General features: G+C 39.9%; 1 protein-coding gene across 1 annotated transcript in view; it reads right to left on the reverse strand.

The window, feature by feature from the left end:
- Positions 1-1,757: 1,757 nt before the first annotated feature.
- Positions 1,758-22,641, reverse strand: part of nalf1b (NALCN channel auxiliary factor 1b) — a 124,043-nt gene continuing 103,159 nt past the window's right edge. The window contains exons 2-3 of the mRNA XM_079618225.1: positions 5,346-5,517; positions 1,758-2,753 (exon numbers count right to left, since the gene is read on the reverse strand). Of these exons, the coding sequence (XP_079474351.1) occupies positions 2,476-2,753; positions 5,346-5,517 (450 nt within the window). The 3' untranslated portion in view covers positions 1,758-2,475. The remainder of the gene's footprint in view (positions 2,754-5,345; positions 5,518-22,641) is intronic.

Raw genomic sequence — 22,641 nt, forward strand, 5'->3', positions numbered from 1 at the left:
TAATTTGAAATATACTTCTGTATTAATGAGAACGTTAGAACATTAGATAGGAGAGATGGACCTAAAAGCAATGAATCAAAGCTGTGATGGTGAGGATATTAAAAGACATTATTAATATCAAATATGTTTTGATAAAATTCCACAAGCCCAAATTCAAAAACCCTGAACAGCCAACAATTAGCGCTCTGAGTACATTGTTGAAAAATATGAAATTTAAAAACAATGGAAAGAAATGAGCTTCTCTCTCTCTCTGTTTTTGACCGTTAAGGTCAAATGCCTTTTTATCAGCTAAACTGAGCTGCATTAGCAGTCTGTTTCAGACAACAACAAAAATCACTTTGTGCTTCTGACACCTTAAAAGGTCACCGCTAATGGTAGCTTATACCACAAAAGGGCAAATGGATCGATTTCTTCTCTTAAAATTAAGGTTGTTAAATTTGCCCCAGAGTTGATATTTGAAGTTTAATGGTATAGCATTTGATGGTAATACATACAACCATCACTGGGTTCCAAAAGTAGCCGAAATATGCTGTCACATTAGCGAAACTTTGCAGACAAAAAGGTCTAATAGTGTAGTGACCGCTTACTCAGAGGTCACTTCCAAAGTAATAAGCTTAATATTGGTTTAATATGACACATTTGAGTGTTCAAAGGTTAACAAATCTGAATCGGTTGTGAAATTCACGTGCAAAAAACTTTTGCTTCATGTGAAATTCGAGATTGACTGCATTTCGCTGACGGGATTTCGGCATACGAAGGAAAATGCAACCGCATCCCTAATGCAGACAATCTACAGATATTGTCTTATTTTTAGGCTAAAGGCAGGGAATAAAATTAGACATGGAATGTATGTGCTCCATTTTATTCCTATGGCATGCATTATGTTGGCCTGCTTTACACAAATATGGCTACAAAACACTTTGTTTTTCTTTTTTAGTTACCATAGTTAGCTTTAAAGCTAGCTGTGACTGATCTATGAAATGTGTATGTATATGTATATGTCTCTAACATTTATGAGATGGAAACACAGGTGTGATGCCTGTTCTTTTAACAGGTTCACACTGAGGCTTTCAAGAACTTAGTTAAAACTCAAGGCTTCGTTTTGTGTGTCACAGTGACACATCCTCATTAGAGCATACCTGTAGAATAAAAACATAAAATAATATATCAGCCCTTAACTTTGCCTCTCTTTCTCACAAAGAAGCAGATACCTTAAGCCCTGCCACCTGAGACGGGCCTTCGTTTTTCTATCTGGAGCCAAAAGATCGAGCTCCCCAACTTCCTGCTGACGTGACTGTCTTTGTAAAAAATTAACATTGTTTCCACTGAGTTATTCATGCCACGTGAGTCTCTACATGCAGGAGTGTTTGGATGTGTGTAGATGGTGGGTAAGCCCTTTACTGTAATAAGGAATGATGGATCCTCTCTGTGTGATTGGGGTCATTTGTCTCGTAAGCTCTGATTGGCTGGGTTCATGCTGCCAAATAATTTGGACGGTACTCGGAGTGAGAGCTCCTCTTTTTCAGATTGTTTGGATTTATTTCTTTAAAACTTTAGCAGCGTAGTCTAAACTCTGGTTCTAACATGCAATTAGAGAATATAGGGTAGAGAATATAATATCTTAATATAATATATAACATTAAAATTGGCAGATATCTTTTGGCAGATGGGGGGGGGGGGGGGGGGTGCAGAAGTCTGGATACCATATAACATCCCAACAAAGACCTTTTCAGTCAAGCACTTAAGCAAATAGCTGAGCGACATTAACGTTCCCAGACCCCCAAAGCTACTGACCTGACCTTGCAGGAAATGACATCATACAAGCAACAAAAACATCAGGCTACCTTAATAAGGTTACAGGATCTTAATGGGAGAATCTGAGTTTGAACCTGGGCTTTTTTTGTTGGGTGTCTTGGTATTTGTCTAGGCAGATTTGTCAACGAATAAACTGCATTAGAAAACCCTCGTAATGAATAGAGCAGCATTCAGAGAGTTTGTGATTACGAATAGAAACGAGAAGAACATCTTAGTGGACACACGGATGCAAGCACAGGCACACATGCACACGCACTCATCCATTCGCTCACATGGACACGCACTCAGTCTTGGAATATTCACTTGGATACTGTACATTTAACTCATTCGTCTCTGCCAATCCTTTCTGCACAAAGACCCAAATGAAAAGAAAAGAAACATGAATTAGATCCTGTAGTCATCTAGTGCAACAGAAATCCAAACCATAGACACAGTGTAAAAAAAGTGGTGCGAGAGAACTCCGCCCCCTAGAAGCCTCTTTCAACAAAGGCTACGGTGTTGTCCCTTGTTCTTGTTGCTTGATTGGATTTGCCCAGTGTTTGTTTAGCTTGGTCAGTTTGCTTTGATTGCACGTCCACAGTTTCTGTACCAGCAAGTCACCCACGGTCCGTCACGTCACTGGAATCGGCACTGTAACTGCGTTACCGAGTGGCTATTCCGTCATTCCTCGTTGGAGGAGCTGGAGGTGAGGTTGAACCCAGTGGGATTGTGGGATGCTGTGAGAGTGGCAACAGTATGAAGGAGGACGAGGACCAGCAGGCAGAGTTTGAGTCTGCTGTTGCACAGTCTAGAGGCCGCTGACGAGGTCAGGGATGTCCCGTGCTGACACGACGGGTGAGTTCTTTTGAGAGTGCCTTTGGAGCTGTTGTCCGCCCTGCTGTCCCATCGGACATCGCAGCACTCATTCTCTGCGTCTGAGGGGTTGTCCTCTTGGAGCCCTAGGCCGGCAAAAGACACACGTTAGGGTCGATGAAAAATACAAGTGTTAACAATAAAGGAATAAATCTTTAACATTTATGCAGACACATATCCAAAGCGAATTACAACGCATTTCAAAGTACACATTAACATTCTTATTGGTGCTTGCTTTCCAAGGGAATCAAACCCATGACCTTAGCGTTGCAAGCATGAATGCTCTACTGGTTGAGCTACATGATATAATATTCAAGAAAAGTTTTAATTTAATGACTGTCATGTGGTGTGACCATCGGGAAGTGTACACATCTTAATAATTGCTATTTTCAAGGTACAATTTTTTGTGTGTGCAAATAATACATTATTGTAGGTGCAGTATGTGATTTCTTAAAATATATATCAAAACAAAACATAAAAGTATATCTTTTATCATAGCAGAAGCGACGCAAAATAATACTTTGCGAAAAATAGTGAAGTTGACGAACGAACGACAAGGAAGAACAAAAAAATTAACATACAGTACACAAGAGAGCAAAAACTCTGGGCAGATCATAACCCTTCTTTTTCCAGTTATATTCCTCTGAGCTTTCCTCTTTGGTAATGTCTCTCTCGGCCATCTCTCTTTCTAAAGTCTTTCTTCAAATATCTTGCTCAACTCTCCTCTCAACTCTCTCTCTCTCCTCTCCCATCATGAGTGGACACACCACCTACGGCTGATTGGCCCTCTCTCTCCCCTCTCCCATCATGAGCGAACACATGCCCTACTGCTTATTGGCTTACTCTCTCTCCTCTCCCATCATGAGTGGACACACCCCCTACTGCTGATTGGCTCACTCTCTCTCCTCTCCCATCATGAGTGGAGATGCTCCTGCTGATTGGCTTACTCTCTCTCCTCTCCCATCATGAGTGGAGATGCTCCTGCTGATTGGCTTACTCTCTCTCCTCTCCCATCATGAGTGGAGATGCTCCTGCTGATTGGCTCACTCTCTCCTCTCCCATCATGAGTGGAGATGCTCCTGCTGATTGGCTTACTCTCTCTCCTCTCTCATAATGAGTGGACACACCCCCTACTGCTGATTGGCTCACTCTCTCTCCTCTCCCATCATGAGTGGACACACCCCCTACTGCTGATTGGCTCACTCTCTCTCCTCTCCCATCATGAGTGGAGATGCTCCTGCTGATTGGCTTACTCTCTCTCCTTTCTCATAATGAGTGGACACACCCCCTACTGCTGATTGGCTCACTCTCTCTCCTCTCCCATCATGAGTGGACACACCCCCTACTGCTGATTGGCTTACTCTCTCTCCTCTCCCATCATGTGTGGACACGCCCCCTACTGCTGATTGGCTTACTCTCTCTCCTCTCCCATCATGAGTGGACACACCCCCTACTGCTGATTGGCTCACTCTCTCTCCTCTACCATCATGAGCGGACACGCCCCCTACTGCTGATTGGCTCACTCTCTCCCCTCCCCATCATGATTGGACATGCCCTATACAGCTGATTGGCTAAGTTTGTTGTGGTGCTTGGTCCCGATCCACTTTCAACAGCGTTTTCATGCCTGAGCAGTTGACATTTTCATTTCAAACAATTCTGACATTAGAGTTTGTAGGTATGATAAGCGGTGAAGTATTATTCAAATATTATTTTATTTTTCTAAGAGGATTATGGAAAACAATTTTAATAAGGCTTTTTGCTTCACATCAGACATCAGAACACTTATGTCACCCTGACATTAAGATTAAAAACATGCTAATAATAGAAGAAGTGTAGTCAGGTCATTGTATGCATAAATAGCATTTACTGTATGTCGATATAAATAAATTATTTCTTTAAATAGTTCACATTCTTTATAAATATATCCTAGTGTCTCTTACAAAAAACACATCATTGATGACAGGTGTTTATGGTCATGTTGTGATGATGATGAAGTTTAGCACCGTGAGACGAGTCAGTGTTAAGTGGGGATACTTAAAGCAATTAAAGGGCAGGTAATTACAGTCTGACCACTCAGCCAGTCTGTGTGGTTCTGCTCTCAATCCCCTATTTATCATCAGTCTGTCTCATTATAGCACAAGCCTGCAGGCCATTGGGAGGCCAAAGCACTCATTCACATGCGCCACTCAGCATGCGCCCACTGGGATTAGGAGAGGAGCATATCCTGGCAAACAGAGTTTGTGTATACAAGCCCTATAGTTCTCAACATTCACAGCAGAGAAAGCCTATGTCATGCCTTCTGTGTCCACAGCCTGCTCATGATCGGCATAATTATTCAAAGCAAATGGAGGATAATTTAAAGACAAAGTATTTAATAATCCACTGAGTCAACTCTAATTTTGTCCAATGAAAGTGTAAAGCAGAAAAAAGGAACAGTTGAAGTTCCTGTTTTAGCCACAAGGTGGCAACAGAGACCAAGTGTTTAATAAAATCAGCAACACCAATGAAACAATGCTGCCAAATCAGGCAGTTGATGGAGGTCCAAATCCAATGTTTGTGTAACATCCTGTCCACTGTGATGCCTTCATCTGGTACTGGTAGTTCCTCAAAGCATAAATATACCCTTCACTGTCTATTGTCTATAATGTGTTTGTATGAGAAAAGGTCAAACTGCCCACCTGTGCATATAAAACTGGGGCTTCCACCGTAGATGAGCTCATCATTGTCAGGCAATATGAAGGGACACCTCTGCTGGACCTCTAGGCAGTACTTCCTGCAGGGGATCCTGTTGATGCAGTGTATCTGTGTGATTTGGAAGAACTGGGCACAGAGCCAGTGTTTGTAGACAGTCTGTGCAGAGAGAAAAGTACAGAAGGAGAGCTGTTAGTGCTTGTGTCCGGGTGTACATTGCAATTGATTGCATCATCAGTACCGCGGTAACAGTCATCGCTTTAGCTCTCCCACCTATGTATCTTGGCAACCTTGCAGCCTTCATCATTTCTTTGTGTAGCTTACAGAGTCGAAACATCTCTCTACATTGTTTTATCTTATGTTCACACAGATATATATATATATATATATATATATATATATATATATATATATATATATTAGTGCTGTCAAGTCGATTAATTATGACTACTATATAACATAACATTTTGTGTTTATATAATGTTATATATATTATATAATGTATGTTTACATACATATATTATATAAACACAAACTTGTATGTAAGATGCCATTAATCACAACTAATTGATTTGCACTAAAGCACTAAAATACATACAGTACAATATCACTGACCATCAGTAAGACTGAAAACCTAGTTTAGAAACATCATGCTATCCACACTGGTTTTATAGCTAATAACTGCCTTACTTGTTTCTACTTTTCTTTCATCAAATACATTTTAAGACAATCTTGGTACTCAATGTGTGAAGTGTATCTGCATTCAGTCCACATATTGATTACAAACTATGCTTCTAACCACACACACAAAAAAAAAAAACCCTGTAACTGTAAAACACAAGTTTGCGATGCTGTTTGCGAATGTTTGTTGGAAGTACGTATTCAGGGAACACAGAATCATTGAACTGCTAATTCAATGCTAATGACGTTGCTAATGACACAATTTGCACCCATAGTTAGCTAACCCGTGGAAGACGTGGAGTGTTCAGGAAACATGTTATTTTTGGTGACACTAGCACATAATTGTCAGTCTTTACATTAAACATGATTGAGAAATGAGCAATACAATATTAATCTGAGATCATGGTAAAATGGTAAATGGACTGCATTTATATAGCGCTTTCACAGACCCAGTGGCCACCAAAGTGCTTTACATATTGCCTCACATTCACCAATTCATACACCGACGGCGGTGTCAGCCATGCAAGGCGCCATCCAGCTCGTCGGGAGCAGCTGGGGTTAGGTGTCTTGCTCATGGACACCTCGACACTTGGTCAGGTGGAACCGGGGATTGAACCACCAACCTTCCGGTTTGTAGACAACCTACGTGAACCACTGCCGCCAAAGATCATGTTAAGATTAGAGCACTTTTGTAGTAGGGGGGTGCAACTGGGCTCCGTTTGTGGGCCATTTTTAACACCACAGCAGGCATTACATTGGATAAATAACTATGTAAACAAGTTTTGTTTAACACCAAAACATCCGCTTTTCCACACGGACAAACATTAATGTGCCCAATCAAACAAGAAGAAAAAAGATATCAAACCAAAGCCATTTGCTTTGACAGTTTCTTTCATGTACAATATAATATCCTGCCCAGTGTTAAAATACCGAATGAATAGACCATAATACATTAACAGTACTTGTATGAAGGACTGAGGAGACTCTCTGGAAAGTTTTCCAGCAGCCATTAGTTATAGCTGCACGTGACATCATATCCTCTTGCCCATCATGATCCTAATGGAACGATTCTGTAATTGGCTCATCTTACAGAAACATACAAAACAAAACAAAATACACTTTCTTTCCCGCATCACATTTCAAACCCTTTCTGCGAACAGGCAACCGACCTGTTGCAGCAATACGTTACTGTCAGCTGACGAAAGAGCGCAGGCAGGTCCTCTACTCCATCTACAACAACAGCTCATGCAATTATAAGTGCAATGAATCACTGTCTTTGCCTTAAGCACAGCGCCTTGCCCGCACACAGCTGTACATCATGTCACGTCGCCATCCCCGATGAAATATTTATGTGGCGTCACTCGTGTAAACTCTTTAAAAAGCACATTTCCTTCCTCAGCCTTGATTCTCGACTGCTTTGGTTCGCCTGTAAGTGCTTATTAGATTTGCAGAGAGCAAACCTCTCAGCGGGCGTTTGCTAATGCCTGTTCATATAATGAATCCCTCCTGAGACAGAGGTAAAGCAGACGTTTGTGGAAGATGACAGATCACAGAGAGGGGTAAGACCGCAGCCTCCTGTCTCCTCCCCGGGCCATTTATGGCAGGCCTGATTGACATGCAAAGCAAACAGCTTTACAGACGTGAAATAAGCTTCTGTAGGAGTTATCTAAGGACATTGTGATGCACTTGAATCAGCATTATATTTCATAGAGAATAGAGAGAGAATAGAATAGAGACTGAACAAAACACTGGACAACTGTATTACACGTTAAAGATCTCAACGCTGTCAATATAACTTTCGCAGTTTTACCAAGAACGCTCTCTTAGACAGGAAGAGATGTAAAATGACTGAAAAGAGTTTGGATTGTTTTTATGTGACGTTTAAGTGGGGAGAAACCTGAAATCACAACAGTGACAAACTGTGGAAAAAAGTCATTCAAAAGCTCTTTTCCAAAATCCAGGGAGTTGCCTTGCTGGTCACCGCTTTTTTAGGGAGCCGTCTTTTAAGGCAGCAAACTAAGTCACATGGAACGTTGTGTGTGATTGATTTGGAGTGCTTTACACCATGAAAACAAATAGCAGTACACACATGAAGCACACTGGAGAAATGGCCAAAGTCCATCTAAGGCAAGTCTATTCAGTCGGCAGCCATCTTTGAAACACCTCTCGAGCAGCTATTTCATCATGCATTTACAGGTCCTATAGTATATGCGTATGCGCTTTGCACACACAAATATTTCTTAAATTGTAAATTTATAGATTTCTTCATTGAATTAATTATTTTTATAAACAACATTTCTCCTAACCTGAATAGTTCCTGTAAAATTGCAAAAACTATTTGACAACTTAGAGGAAATGGAAATATTTGCCACAATGAAGTCTTTCTACAGTAGCCCATTCTTCAAAATATCTTCTTTTGTGTTCAGCGAAAAAAAAAAAAAATTCATATTCATAGAGTAAATTATGACAGAATTTAATTTTTTTTGCATGAACTATCCCTTTAAACGCAAAATGCCATTGTATCAATTTAATTTTGTGAATAAAGGAGCAGTTTTGTAGCCTGGTCGTACCAGACTCTCGTACATTTCATTTGTACAGAGTCTGGCCTCTCTCCATTGACAAGCGTTAACTTCCTTGTAGGCCGGTACTCTGTTGAAGTTTAAACTTAGATCTGCCCAGAGCCACTCTGGATCTGCCATAACCAATCACTAACGTTTGGTCGTTCAACTCAAACTAGCGCACGACCTCAACGTCATCATTCTCATCCACTCCCTCTGTTCGCTGATTGGACAGGTAAAAAATTGACTGGAGAAAACCCAAGAATACACCGCAAACCCAGACAACGTACTGAAAGAAAATGAAAATTGAGCGGAAGTACGTAGGAGGGCGGAGCCAGGCTAGCAGTTTTGGCAACTATCCTGAAATTTCACGGGTAGCCTAATGTTCTTAGTTTTGTGACAACCTTAGGGCCAGATAACATGACATGCGTTTTTGCTGTTAAAAACGCGAGACACGTGTCAGTGGAACGACAACATTTTTTTTTTCAATTTGCAACAGAGTGAGACGTGAGCGCAATGGTTAAAGACATCCACCTAGCCTGTTTACATTGAAAAACAGTGTAAAAGTACCACAGTGGAAACGAAAAATGCGTTCTGTGGGAACGGCCTCTTAGTGATGAATGATGGGTGAAGTGTTGTGACAGTGACGGACAGATAAAAAAAAAAAGTGTATCAGTGCAGTGAGATGATAGCTTCACACATACTGTAGGCCTCAGACAGTCATGCTCACTTAAGATGGGCACACATGAGCAGGGCCCTGGAGACTGTGAGCGTGGCGACATGCTGGTGGCATTTGGAGCTGGCACATGATGACATTAATCCAGAGCTCATTTGCAGTACAGTGTGGTAGGCCTGCGCATACTGACAGAGAGAGAGAGAAGCTAATTCCTGCAGATCTGCAGAGACTGGGCGTTTTACACACATAGAGCCTTTAATGTGTGAATGTCACATCCTTCATCTGGACTCTTAAAGGCCCACTGAAGTGCCTTGAAACGCGCAGCGTTATTCAATGTGTTGACGTAATTTCCACTGAAGCAGGAAGACAAGGCGGGACATATCAAGCAGCTTTCGTTTATATCACAGCTCGGGCCAGAGCTGTTGAGCTCAGTAAAGCCGCATTTGACAGCTTATGACAGCCACAGTCTAATATATTACCTTTTAGATTTTAATATGAAACTGTTACTAAAGCAAAAGAGTGAACATACTGAGGATGTGTAGTTTGAAAAGTGTGTAATTTATCTTGGTGAATGGCACCAGTTTTTTCTCTTCAACTCGTCAGTGCTGTTTCTAATGCCGAGTCTAATGCACATCGCTTTAAAATATAGCATTCTGTGTAACATTTATATGGATCCGGTACATTTTGTGGTCTGCGCCGACTGGCACATATGGTCAGCTCTGTGCTACTGTGTTTCTGGACCGGAGCAGGCTGTGTTCGAACAGCGGCGGACTTCATTCGTCTTAATGAAAAGCGTTTTTACACTGTCTGGATCGTTTCCTATCCCCTATTTAGTGCATTATGTGTCATTCACCATGTAGAAAATAGTAATTATGTTAACAAGTGACCAATTCCAGCCGCAGCTTTATTCAATGTGTTGACGTAATTTCCACTGAAGCAGGAAGACAAGGCGGGACATATCAAGCAGCTTTCGTTTATATCACAGCTCGGGCCAGAGCTGGTGAGCTATTTGGGGGCGGGAAGCTTTAGATTCTAGAGAGCATTTGATTGGACAGAAAATCTGACGAGAAGCTGAAGTTCAGAGTGATGTCATCAAAATCGTTGATCCTTAAATTGGCGGAAGTGAGAGACTGTAAGTTTTGAACGCTTGTATCTTCTAAATGCGCATTTTGTCATTGTTTTGGAGCACACTAGCTTAACCAGTTTAATATTAGCATGTTGCTACTAATATTAGCTAACAATAAATATATTTTCTCTTGGTTTGCCCACCATCTTGGAGTCTTTAAATTTTGATGTGAAATGTTGAAGTTCAGACTTTGATTGTTGGTATTTTAGCCAAAATGCGTAAACATTGTGATGGACACAAGATGCAATTTAAGCAAAAGTCTCAAGTTGCTTTATCAATTTGATTTTTACTTCTAATAAATAGATGCAATTAGTGATATGCTTTTCCATAGGAAGACAGAACAAATACACCTAATAAAGCATAGAAACAATGAAAACAAACGGTATTGCTACGTAACATTGTATGGGACAACACCTTTCATATCCTCACCATTGTTTTGTAGAACATTCCCAAAACCTCTCACGGCTGGTGAATATTTGTTTTATTGCGGTGTGAGTTCAGCGTGACCCCCTGAATCTCTGCTGTCCAGCACTCCATTAGAGATGTGATGAGGGGTGAGTCCTCTCAGATGAGTATAAATGCATTATCGCTGCTAAACACAACCTGAGCGACGGGGTGAGCTGCATCACAGTCTCTGCTGAATGCCGCTGAAGGACGTTGCACTAAAAGGGCCATTTATATTTCTAATAGCTGGTTAAATCTGCACCGCCGGCTTCTATAAACTCATGCAGTTGTGACTTGAATATTTGCCTCAATTTACTGATACCTGAATGGCTAATATAGCTAATTAATTTTTTTTTCTGTATTCTAAAAATTTAATCAGTCAATTAATCTGATGTCACAGAACTTATTTGTCCAACAGCATATGTAATCATTTTCTTCAGTCCTCTGTCAACCCATTCGTTTATCCATCTATTTGTCTTTTTCATCCATTTATTCCTATACTGCAAATGTTGCAGGGACTTTCCAGCAGATGGAGCTAGCATGCTAAGGTGAACCATTGCAGATTCCCTCACTCAGCAGTAACTCATTCACTATGAGATATGTAATACCTGGAGAGAGCTACAGTATATATTAGCATTACCATTTATTTCAATGACACAAAGTCACAGAACCACCCAGAAGTAGGTCATTTGAAATACGCCATGTTTACTCATGGGCACTCACTTCTGCAGCCAGGTTGTTTTGAGCCAATCACCTGAGCCTAAATGACACCTAATATTGATAAAATGATCTAGTACAGCAGCCAAAACATCTGTGTACAGAATGTTCCATATCCCTGAGCTCCAAATAGCCCATTTGTTGGGCTACTTTCAGTATGATGATTAGAGCCGATGTGAGCCAGATACTCTGAATCCCACGTGCAGAACATGCTCACGATCATTGGGGATGATTCTGATTCATCCCTGTGATTGAAATCTTTTGATTCTTTTTTGAGAGAAAAGATTGAAATTTGTCCACTGATTGAACACAGTGGTGAACGTGAAGTACAACATGTTCCTGGATCCACATCTTTGTTGATCCTGGAACAACATTCCAATTAACCAATCGGATTTGAGGGAAAAGTTTATAGTTTTTGTCAAGTTTAGGCTTACAACCAGGGTTAGGTGCTTCTACATTAGTGTAATTTGCATTTCTGTCTGATTTTAGGGATAAGTTATGGGTCGTGTAAAATTAGTGGTAGGGTTTAGGCAACATTTTCGACAAGAAATGTTGTTCCAGGATCAACAAAATATGTTTATTCTGGAATATGTCTTACTTTGTAAAATCATGGTGACCTAAAACAGAGGGGTACCAGTAAGTGTCTTTTTGTGAGTTATGAAAGTCATTGAATCAACTGATTAATTCAAAAGAGTCATTTATGACTGGTAAAACAAGTCTCACCCAGACAGCAACATATGTCGGCTCAGATCCGGCCCAAATCTAGTATACGTGGATTCCACACGGTCCAGATGTGGGCTGGATCTGGGCCGACACTATTGCTTTTTGGGTAGCTTCCTTTTTAAAGATACTAATAGACTCGAGAAAGAAAGTGTTTAAGCACCACTTTTGAGGCATTTTCTCCACTAATGACTGTAAAGCAACACTATTAGGTTTTACTAAGTTTTGTCAACTACTAAGCTTGGAATTTTCAAGCTATAAAGATGAAGTCCTTTTGTTGTTATGGCAGTGTATGCATCATTATAATTGCCATAATAGTTGATATAATATAGACTGTTTACAATCTAGTGGGGTGTCTAATAAAAACACTATATGTGTATTCATTCAGTAAGTCCGACCTATGATATGCTCCTTCACAGCTCGCACTCAAATGCTGTTTTTTTTTTTGTACTGAAGCAAAAAATATTCAGTGTATCAAGAAAACGAGAAGGATTCGTTCAAGACCACGACTAAAAATGCAAGTGCAAACCTCACTTCTAAATCTAGACGTGATGTGGAAAACAGGGCAGGAGCGCAGACGGAATCAAGGGCAGTTTCTGATGCAGGCTTCGTCACTTTTTCGCTCCCAGGCTGCAGCAGACAGAGGATGGCGTGATCTCATTAGTATGAAGAGCGGAGGGAGCGTTGGCAGAGGAGCTCTGAGAATCAGCCGGCTCCTGTACCGTCTCTGCCCTACTTACCTAAACCCTCAGCTGCCTGCACTGGGACCTGCCTGAACCCGCTACATCTAACACTGCTTCTGCTCACATGATGAATGACCAGATGCATCGGACGGCACACCATGTGAGGAGGCTCGAGAGACAGGAATATTTCCATCTTACATAAGCAGGCTTTGCCCTTCCTTTCCATACAGGACTTTTTTTTTAACGCACAACAATGGAGTATGCAATCTATTTTCTACTAATCTAATCTAATCTATTAATCTAAATTACATGACAATATTAATGTCATAATGTCTTAATAATTGTTTTTTCTTTTAGGCTACTTTACAACAGCAGCACTCAAGCTACAAATTTGTGTAAAACAGTGTTGACGTTATCGGAAACTATAATTTTTTTTTTGTTTTCGTTAATTGAATTAAAGCTGAAATAAAATTAAATAAAGCTATATATACTGTATATGTACACACACACACACACACACACACACACACACACACACACACACACACACACACACACACACACACACACACACACACACACACACACACACACACACACATATATATATATATACTGTGATTATATACTGTATATAAGTATATCATTTATTTGTATTTATATTTATTAATAAAGGACCCAGCTAAAAATGACAATAGCACATACAATTATTATTAAAATAAAACATTTAAATTCAATTCTAAAAATAAAGCTCATTCAAATTAATAAATCATACTATAATAATATATAAATCTTTTACTTTTTCTGTCACTCTTTCTTTTTGCTCTTTCTTTCACCTCCCCCTAATCATTCGTCCTTTTCACTTGTGGCTTTTAATCTGACAGTGTGTGTTTAACTTTCCATTCTCGGGCATTAGCCAAGCTGTCCTGGAGGACTGCATTATTCCATTATGAGTAGGCTAATAACATTGTAATTGACGAAAGGCCTTTCTGCAGTCTCAGTATTGGTTTTTAAAAGCCTCCATTGCGCTGTCAGTGCCTTGCCTTTGATGTTTTATTTGCCTCTTCCTCTGAAGCCCTGACCAGAAGACACGGCTCAAGCCTCGTGTTAAACTCTCTCCACCTCACTCGCTCACTCTTTCACTGACAACCATCAAGTCCTCTGTCAAAAATCCCCAGCAGTTAAAGCGAAGGTCAGACAGTAGAACTAGCCACAGGATTTCTCACCATCATGTCAAGTAACAATTATCTATCTATCTATCTATCTATCCATCTATCCATCTATCTATCTATCTATCTATCTATCTATCTATCTATCTATCTATCTATCTATCTATCTATCTATCTATCTATCTACTACACACTCATCACATGGACTTTGTTTTCAGTTTGCACCGTCTTCCCTTCATTAGTTTGTTGTCATGGATGTTAATTTGATTTGTCATTCTGTTCAGCTGTGTGTGATTAATTACCTTGTTTGACTCTTGTATTTCAAGGTACGTTTACATGACAACGAATATGCTTAAAACGAAGACGTTTTTCCTTTGAGTTTTCAGACGAAATCATTGTCAAAATGATCCCCATTCACGCGGATCCGCGAAAACTACTGAAAACGTTTTATTCTGCTGCCAGGCCATTAGGTGGCGATGAAACATCTATAGACACGCAATATGCATGTGCATTCGCGGTTTTGTTGTTTACACGGTGACCATTTTCAAAAACTTGCCCTTTGAAACCCATTTCAAAAGTTTGCGTTTTAATGCACCAAAAACGCCGTTGTCGTGTAAACGAACGGCCAAACGCATAAACAGTTTTACGTTTTTAGTTTTACGTTTTTAGAAAACGCTGCATGTAAACAGCTCCTAAGTTCCCACGTTTCTGTTCTTAGTTGTCCGGTCTCATACTGTACATGTTATGGTTGTATTTCGCTTGCATTTAATCTTCGTGCATTTGTATACAGCCAAGTTGTGACAATATACTGTATATTTGATTAATTTAGGCTGTTTTTTGGACCAACTGAACCAATTCATCAAAACGATCAGTCACTTTTTTTAAGGTGTCATGTGTAATTATGCATTAAAGTATTGAGTAATAATAATTAACTACATTTACTTACTATTTGGTTAGGATTAGGGTTTGGTTTAGGGTTACTTGCAATTTATTATGCATAATTTACTGTTATAAGTACAGAAAGTATGTGTAACATACAGTATGTAACAAGGACACTGTAAAATAAAGTGTTTCCAAAAGATCTTACTCAAATGAAAGATTCACAATCAGAAATTGTTACACACCATCATGCAATAGAGATTTATAATTTTTTTGGGTGACCTGCCCCTTTATCAATACAAAACTGTAATCTATCCATTTGCTACTGGGAATCACTGGTCTATTTAACACCATATGTGTTAGCCATCCTGAGACTACATTGACTCAAACCTCCAGAGAATATGAGGAGGTCAGAGGTCATAAGTTGCCAGCGTCCACAGGGACTGGGGGGGGTAAACAAATGCATGACAGGTCAAAGAGCAGTCCACACATTTACCACAGCGGGAGAGCATTACAACACGGCCCAGGTCGCAAGTCACACAGCAATCTTCAGTCCTACATTCAGCCACACAAAACCAGAGCCAGTTTAATCAGTAGGAGTCGTTGGAGAGACAAAACTGAGAAAGTGTGACGCAAATACACAATCTGAGCCAAAGTGAATCAAGACTCGGAAATCAATATCCATTTTTACATTTTTGTTTTTTGAAACTATAATCTGTGCAGTTTGAACCCCTGTGATTCTGAAGAATGTAGCAATTAAACTACTGTTATTACAGTTTCAACAAGCATTCATCCTCTTAGTTCTCCTATAACATTACAAATCACCCTAACCCAACTAAACAAAGCCTAGTTTCACTGCAGATGCACAAAACAACTCGAGGCAATTAGGATCCGACTGGAGCTTGCAGCACAATATCAGAAATTCAAAGCGAATATCCGCAATAAAACACGAGAGCAATGTTTTTGAACAAACAATCCCAATTCCAGTAGTCATAAAAAAATAGCATAAAGCAACTACACCCAGACTGTTAGCCGAAGCCTTCGCTAACAGTGCGTTATGTATATTCCAGGATAACAAATACAGATGTACAGGCTAATAATGATTATTATTCGGCCAGCTGAACCGGCGTGCTAAGCAACAGTAATTTTAGACTAAACAAAACGGGTGGACGCAGGGGTTGGCAAGGCAACCCTCGTTCCTCATTACGGCTCCAGATAACACCCTGCCCTAAACAAACTGCACACGGTAGTAGGTGCAAGGAAAAAGATTAGCTTCGTGTTGCCCTCGCAGTGCACAGCAATAATAGTCAGCTGGGAACTGGGAGGGGGTTGTGGAGGTCTGTCGAGTGACTGAAGTCGCACAAAGCCAGTCCTTCACCTGCGGTATACACGACGAGATGACTGATCTCTTTCTGCTTCCCACAGTCGGTCTGATAATAAATAAAGCCTTTTGATATGGGATGCCCATGCCGTGTAAATATCATTATCAACAGGCAGGGACTTATTACACGCCGCACAGATTATTAAATATTAAAAACACAACTCAGACCGAATCACATTCAGCCAGAGCTAAGTGAAGTGGGCACCTCTCTGCATGCAAAAGGGAGAAAGAGAGACGGAGCGAATGAAAGAGGCGTGAAAATGAGCATTTATTTCACACGCTAATTCATACATCCCAGCGTGACCAGAGCTTGCAGGAAAAAATGGCAACCTAGTTAGACAAAATAAACCAAAACAGCCTTAATTACTATTCAAAATGACTAATAAAAAGCCTAAAAAAGTTTTTCCAATATTATTATTTTTTCATTTAATTGATCTGATTACATAAACATTTCCAGTTGAAATTATTTTCAATTATTATAATATTTTATTTTCTCAAAAATAGGTAAATTAGGTAACACTTTATTTTATAGTGTCCCTGTTACATATGTTACATGTACTTACCATAGTAATAACAGTAAATTATGCAACTAAACCTCAACCTAATCCTACCCTATAACCCTATATAGTAAGTACATGTAGTGTCTTAATATTTCTCCGTACTTAATTGTATAATTACACTTTAACAATGACACCTTAAAATAAAAGTGTAACCGTAAATTATTTCACATATAAAACCATCTAAATCAATTATTTATTCCTATAACAAAAAAGCAAGCATGAATAACACAAGAAATTAGATGCCAACTATGTAAATTAACAAAGATGTGACAGTAAAAGAACAAAAGGCAACATTGTTACATGCCTATGAATTGCAATTTAACACTATATATTGGGAGCAAAGTGGTCAGAGCATTTAAAAAATAAGAAACATGCTCAACTTCAAAAAGAAAAGAAAAGAGAAAATCCAGGAGTCGCAGCCAGTCACTCCCTTTAGCAAAGTATTTGAAAATGCGCTGTGGTTTGTGCTGGATTCGGTGCTTAAATCATATTATTACATATTACTGCACTCAGTCATTCAAATGCAGTGTTCCACATTTTCATTGTGGCTAGATTTAGTTAACAAAAGTGTATTAAATTGCAATTCATTCCTGCTTGCCTGGCTTGTTTGCACAATGTTATATAGTGCTGGGTTATCTGTATTAGGTTTATTGTACTAGTAGCACTTGTTTGTATTCATACAGGAAGCACTTCGTTCCAGATTACTTGCTCGCCATCTGTTGATCTCTTGTGCACCTTTTCTGAGACGCTCTGGGTAAAAGCGTCTGCTAAATGATTTAAATGCGAGTGTGGTGTAAATTCGACACCATGTATAATTTGAGCATTCATAAATGTGCATTCCCCCCCCCCCCCCCCCATTTGTGCCTATGTATGATGACCATATTGAAAACAACCACACAGCTGTATGTTTTACAGACACAAAAAGCTGACCTCGGGTGTTTTAGACAGTATTGAGAAGATTTCTTCCGCACCAGTGCACACAGAGGGTTAGGAGCCGTCACACAGGAAGTGTTTGTGTTGAACATGCAGGCGGAGTGCAATGGAATAGACAACACTGACTCGCTGGAAAAAAAGTGTCTCTACACTTTTTGCAAAAACTCCAGAAACGTACCTATACAATTTGCTGCAGCTTCCAGCTGAAATGACTCATAGTGGCAGTAAACACCAACAACTTGTATTCCTTTTATTCCTATTTGGAAAGTAATACATTTCGACACTTGCATCTAAGTCCTTAGTTACATAACCGGCTTCAAATGCATGGCTTTTCTGATATAGTAAACTTGCTCGATAGCTTGCAATGCAGTCCACTTGGGTACGAGTCTTGTCAAAGACGAGTTAAGACACTCAATAAAATAACTTAAAAAACTTGTAGAGGCAAGATAAAATGGCATACTTCAGCAAATGCCTTTTTATCTTACGTTTGCTTTTCTTAAAACTATCATTTAGGTTTAAGGTGGTACATCAGTTTCAAACACGAAAGCATTACATTCACATTCATTTGTTTCTGAGAAAATTGAATGTGCTTTTAGGGCCACTCAATGAACATTTCACTTTCTCAATCCGTATTTGCTTTAAAGGGACATAGTTGTTTGACTTTGACTTTTTCTGTGGAACATAAGGTAGATATTTTGAAGAAAGTTTCATCTGCTTTAGTGCATATAAAGAAGTCAATGGGGTCCAACTTTTTTTTTTTTTTTTTTACAATATATTGTTTTGTGTTCCACAGATGAAAATCACACAGGTTTGGAACAAAATTAGTCGCCATCTCTTTAACAGCTGAAGTGGAACACAATAGTAGCTAACAAGTTACATCACGTATCGCTGTGTGTTTTATGTACTTGTGGTCTCTGCATCTGATTTTGGTCCATGTATTTGACCAGTGCTGTTCTTTTTGTCCTTAATCCTGCCTTGACACGCTGCTGCCATCTTTATAAAGAGGCAGAACTGGCCGTGCTGAACACAGATGTGTGTCACCTCGGCCCAAACCCACTCAATAAAGCTATAATACGTCAAGATTACAGTCGGGCCCTTGGCTTGCCTTACAATGAGAGTCAATAGCAGTGGAGCCTTTAGAGTGACAAGATAAGAGAAAAACACAAGAGAGATGGCCTGGACCAGAATAAATACTGCCTACTAAGAAGACAGAGGGTGAGAAAGACAATGATAGAGAGAGAAAGACTCCACTATTTTATAAAACTACCCATTGAGGCATGCAAGAGGGGGGCAGAATGTAGCACAGGGGGCATGAACTTTGGACAAGAGCCCATTAGCTGGCAAATCGATCACTTGCAAAAACGAGGAGTGACATGATCTTTGTTTTTTCAGAGTTTTGGGATTATCTACAACTACTAAGTGTCAAGCACCAGTCAGCTGAAAGTGATGAAGTTTCCTGTACTGCTGCACACAGGGGGAGGAGAATAAATATCAGAGGACGATATGAGGTAAACGGAACGTTTGGTGTGATTGTGTTTCTGACAGGAAGTTCCTGTTCCATTATGTCGTACAAGGCAGCAACACTTCACATGAGCAGCCAGAGGAACCGGTACTATCAAATATTAAACATGCATTCAGTTCAGCATAAGCAAGGCTTATGAAAAGCACATTCACTCTAGAGAACAGAAATGAGCTTTAGCTACTGCAGCACCCTCTCTTGAATGCATGAAAGCAGTCAAGACAACATGGAATGGTTTTCACAATCCATTTTACGCCTGCTGCGCATTGCATCCATGGCAAAATGAATGAATGTATGAACACACAAATAAAAAAATACCGCCAATACCTTTGAAATAAAAACAGTAGGATTTCTTGGCCGTATCAATGGAAACAAAATGTAACCATTATAAAATAACCATTTGGAATATAATTAGTCATAATTGCCCATTTTTCCGGAAATGTTATCATTTTTATAAAAAAATATTGGCATTTTTCACCTCACGCTCATAGTTTTGATTAGATTACATAAAATCTGGTCTGTCGGTCCCATACGGTCAGGCCGCAAAACTTCAAATATTAACGTAAGCTCAGATTAGATCCAACAATGCACATATGCAAATGATCGTAACTCTACGCCGTTCCCTTACTACTTTTCACTGTAAATGGATGACTTCCGGTCTGTTGTTTGTTGGGAAAAGTGAAAAGGCAGCTTTAGGTCAAACATACAAAGCCCGTATTCACATCAATGTCGGGCTGAAACGATCCCCCCTAATACCCCATACAAATCTTTACTTTTCTGGCATTTAGAGATGACATTTCAAAACCACTTTCCGCAATGTTTATACAGTCTTTCAATAAACTGCCAAAAAGAAATCAGGCCAAGAAAGAGGTAACCTTGCTTTAAGCAATTCTAAATATAAAGTATTGATTATATTCAAGGTGCCTTTGCATTCACATGCAACAAGACCACTATTAGACAGATAAAGATAGATAGATAGATAGATAGATAGATAGATAGATAGATGGATGGATGGATGGATGGATGGATGGATGGATGGATGGATGGATGGATGGATGGATGGATGGATGGATGGATGGATGGATGGATGGATGGATGGATGGATGGATGGATGGATGGATGGATGGATGAATGGATGGATGGATGGATAGATAGGCATTTTGATACGTGTGTCACAAAGCAATTTCAGCCATCTTTAAGTGATAAAGGACTGGGTCAAAGTTCAGGGAGAGCTCGGGGAAAGGAAGACCGAAAACCCCCAAGAAATTATGTTTATTAAATTTAGTGCTGCAGAGCTATGATTTGCTTTTCTGCTATTGCCCCCCCCCCCCCCCTCCTCTGTCTCTCTCTCTCTCTCTCTCTCTCTCTCTCTCTCTCTCTGCAGTGTGTGCCGCAGCAGACACATAACAAATGGCCTAAGAGACAAGAACTGTACCACAGCCTCTGGTGCAAGGTTACAACACACACACACACACACACACACACACACACACACACACACACACACACACACACACACACACACACACACACACACACAGACACACACACACACACACACACACACACACACACACACACACACACACACACACACACACACACACACACACACACACACAGTACAGTGCAGGATCAAAACAACATGGCACAATGCACAGACAAAGACACTCCCATTCACAAACAGATGAGTTCAAATTATCCATTATCCAAGATGTATTCTCACACATATATGTTTGGAGAACAGAGGCACTTTTGTAGGGTGTTTGTTTGCACATATTTACTTCATTTGGACTGTTGCTTACCAAGTTTTAATTTAACATCAGCACTGTGGAGATGTTAGTCAGGATGGATTTAGTCAAGTGAACTACAGTGTTTGAGGGCAGGTCAAAAAAGATACTGTTCAGCTAATGAAAACCACAAGCTGAATTTGTTACATTGTTATGTAGGTTTGTATCAGGAAGTATGACTGGATTGCTGACGACTCATTTTCGTAGTTCAGAACCGATTCTTCCTTTTGGGAGACAATACATTTAGTTGTTGTGCACTTCTCTAAAATCTAAGATCTTTAAAACTTTGCAGACCTTTTCCATTCACAAAGTGCTGTATTACACACCGCATATAAGGTAATCAAAAAAGCATAATAGGGGCACACACATTCACACAACAGCTGATATTTGGCAGTATAGCCAGTGCTAAAAAGTAAGCCAAATTATTCCCAAAAGGGAATCCAGACAATTAAACAGACAGCGAAACATTGGGAACACAGGGCTACCATCTGTTTATGGACTGTCTCAACAGGTGCTGCTTTACATCAAATCCACTATATTGAAAATAAATTCACATTAGTAAGAGAAACAGGCAGAAAGAATATGGTTAGTGAGAGAGTGAGAACTATAGAAAGAACAACAGAACAAATGACAGAATGATAGATCAAACGATAGATAGAACGAAGGCATGATATAATGAATGATCAGATAGATAGATAGATAGATAGATAGATAGATTTAGATAGATAGATAGATATATAGATAGATAGAGGGAATTCGCTGTTGTTCATCAGGAAAAAGCAAGTCTGAAGTTGCATTAGATAATGTGAATTCCATTAAAGAAACCGTGATAATCAGACACGAAAAAGCAAATTAAGGTGACGTCTCTGCAGTAATCTTCAAAGGCCATCAAAGAAACATGCATGTGTTTACATGTGTGTGTAATGAGCGTGTGTGTAGTTCGCACCATGGCAGAGCAGAATCAAAGCCACGGTGAAAGGTAAGTCTCTTCAAAGCCGGTTACTGTGTGCGCGAGGCACGCTGTTTAATTAAAACGTCATTTAGGGAGAAGATCACGGCCTCTTTATCCCACACGCACAGCGTTGGCTCAAACAGGCGGACCAGAAAGCAATCATACTCTGTTCCAATTTGTGTTTATCGTGATGCTAATGCCAAGTATGGATCAGCCAGAACAGCATTCACAAGGAACATGAGCCAGGGTGCCGGACTCACTTTGGTGTGGACTCATGCATATTCAGTGAGACTGGAACAAGATGGCCAAATAGATAGATAGAGAGAGAGAGAGAGAGAGAGAGAGAGAGAGAGAGAGAGAGAGAGAGAGAGAGAGAGAGAGAGAGAGAGAGAGAGAGAGAGAGAGAGAGAGAGAGAGAGAGAGAGAGAGAGATATGTGTAGCAGGTTTGTTCTTCTACCCACACTGCATTTAACTAATCACTTAATGTAACCTCA

This window comes from Phoxinus phoxinus (genome assembly GCF_949152265.1).
Source record: "Phoxinus phoxinus genome assembly, chromosome: 7".
Lineage (NCBI taxonomy): Eukaryota > Metazoa > Chordata > Actinopteri > Cypriniformes > Leuciscidae > Phoxinus > Phoxinus phoxinus.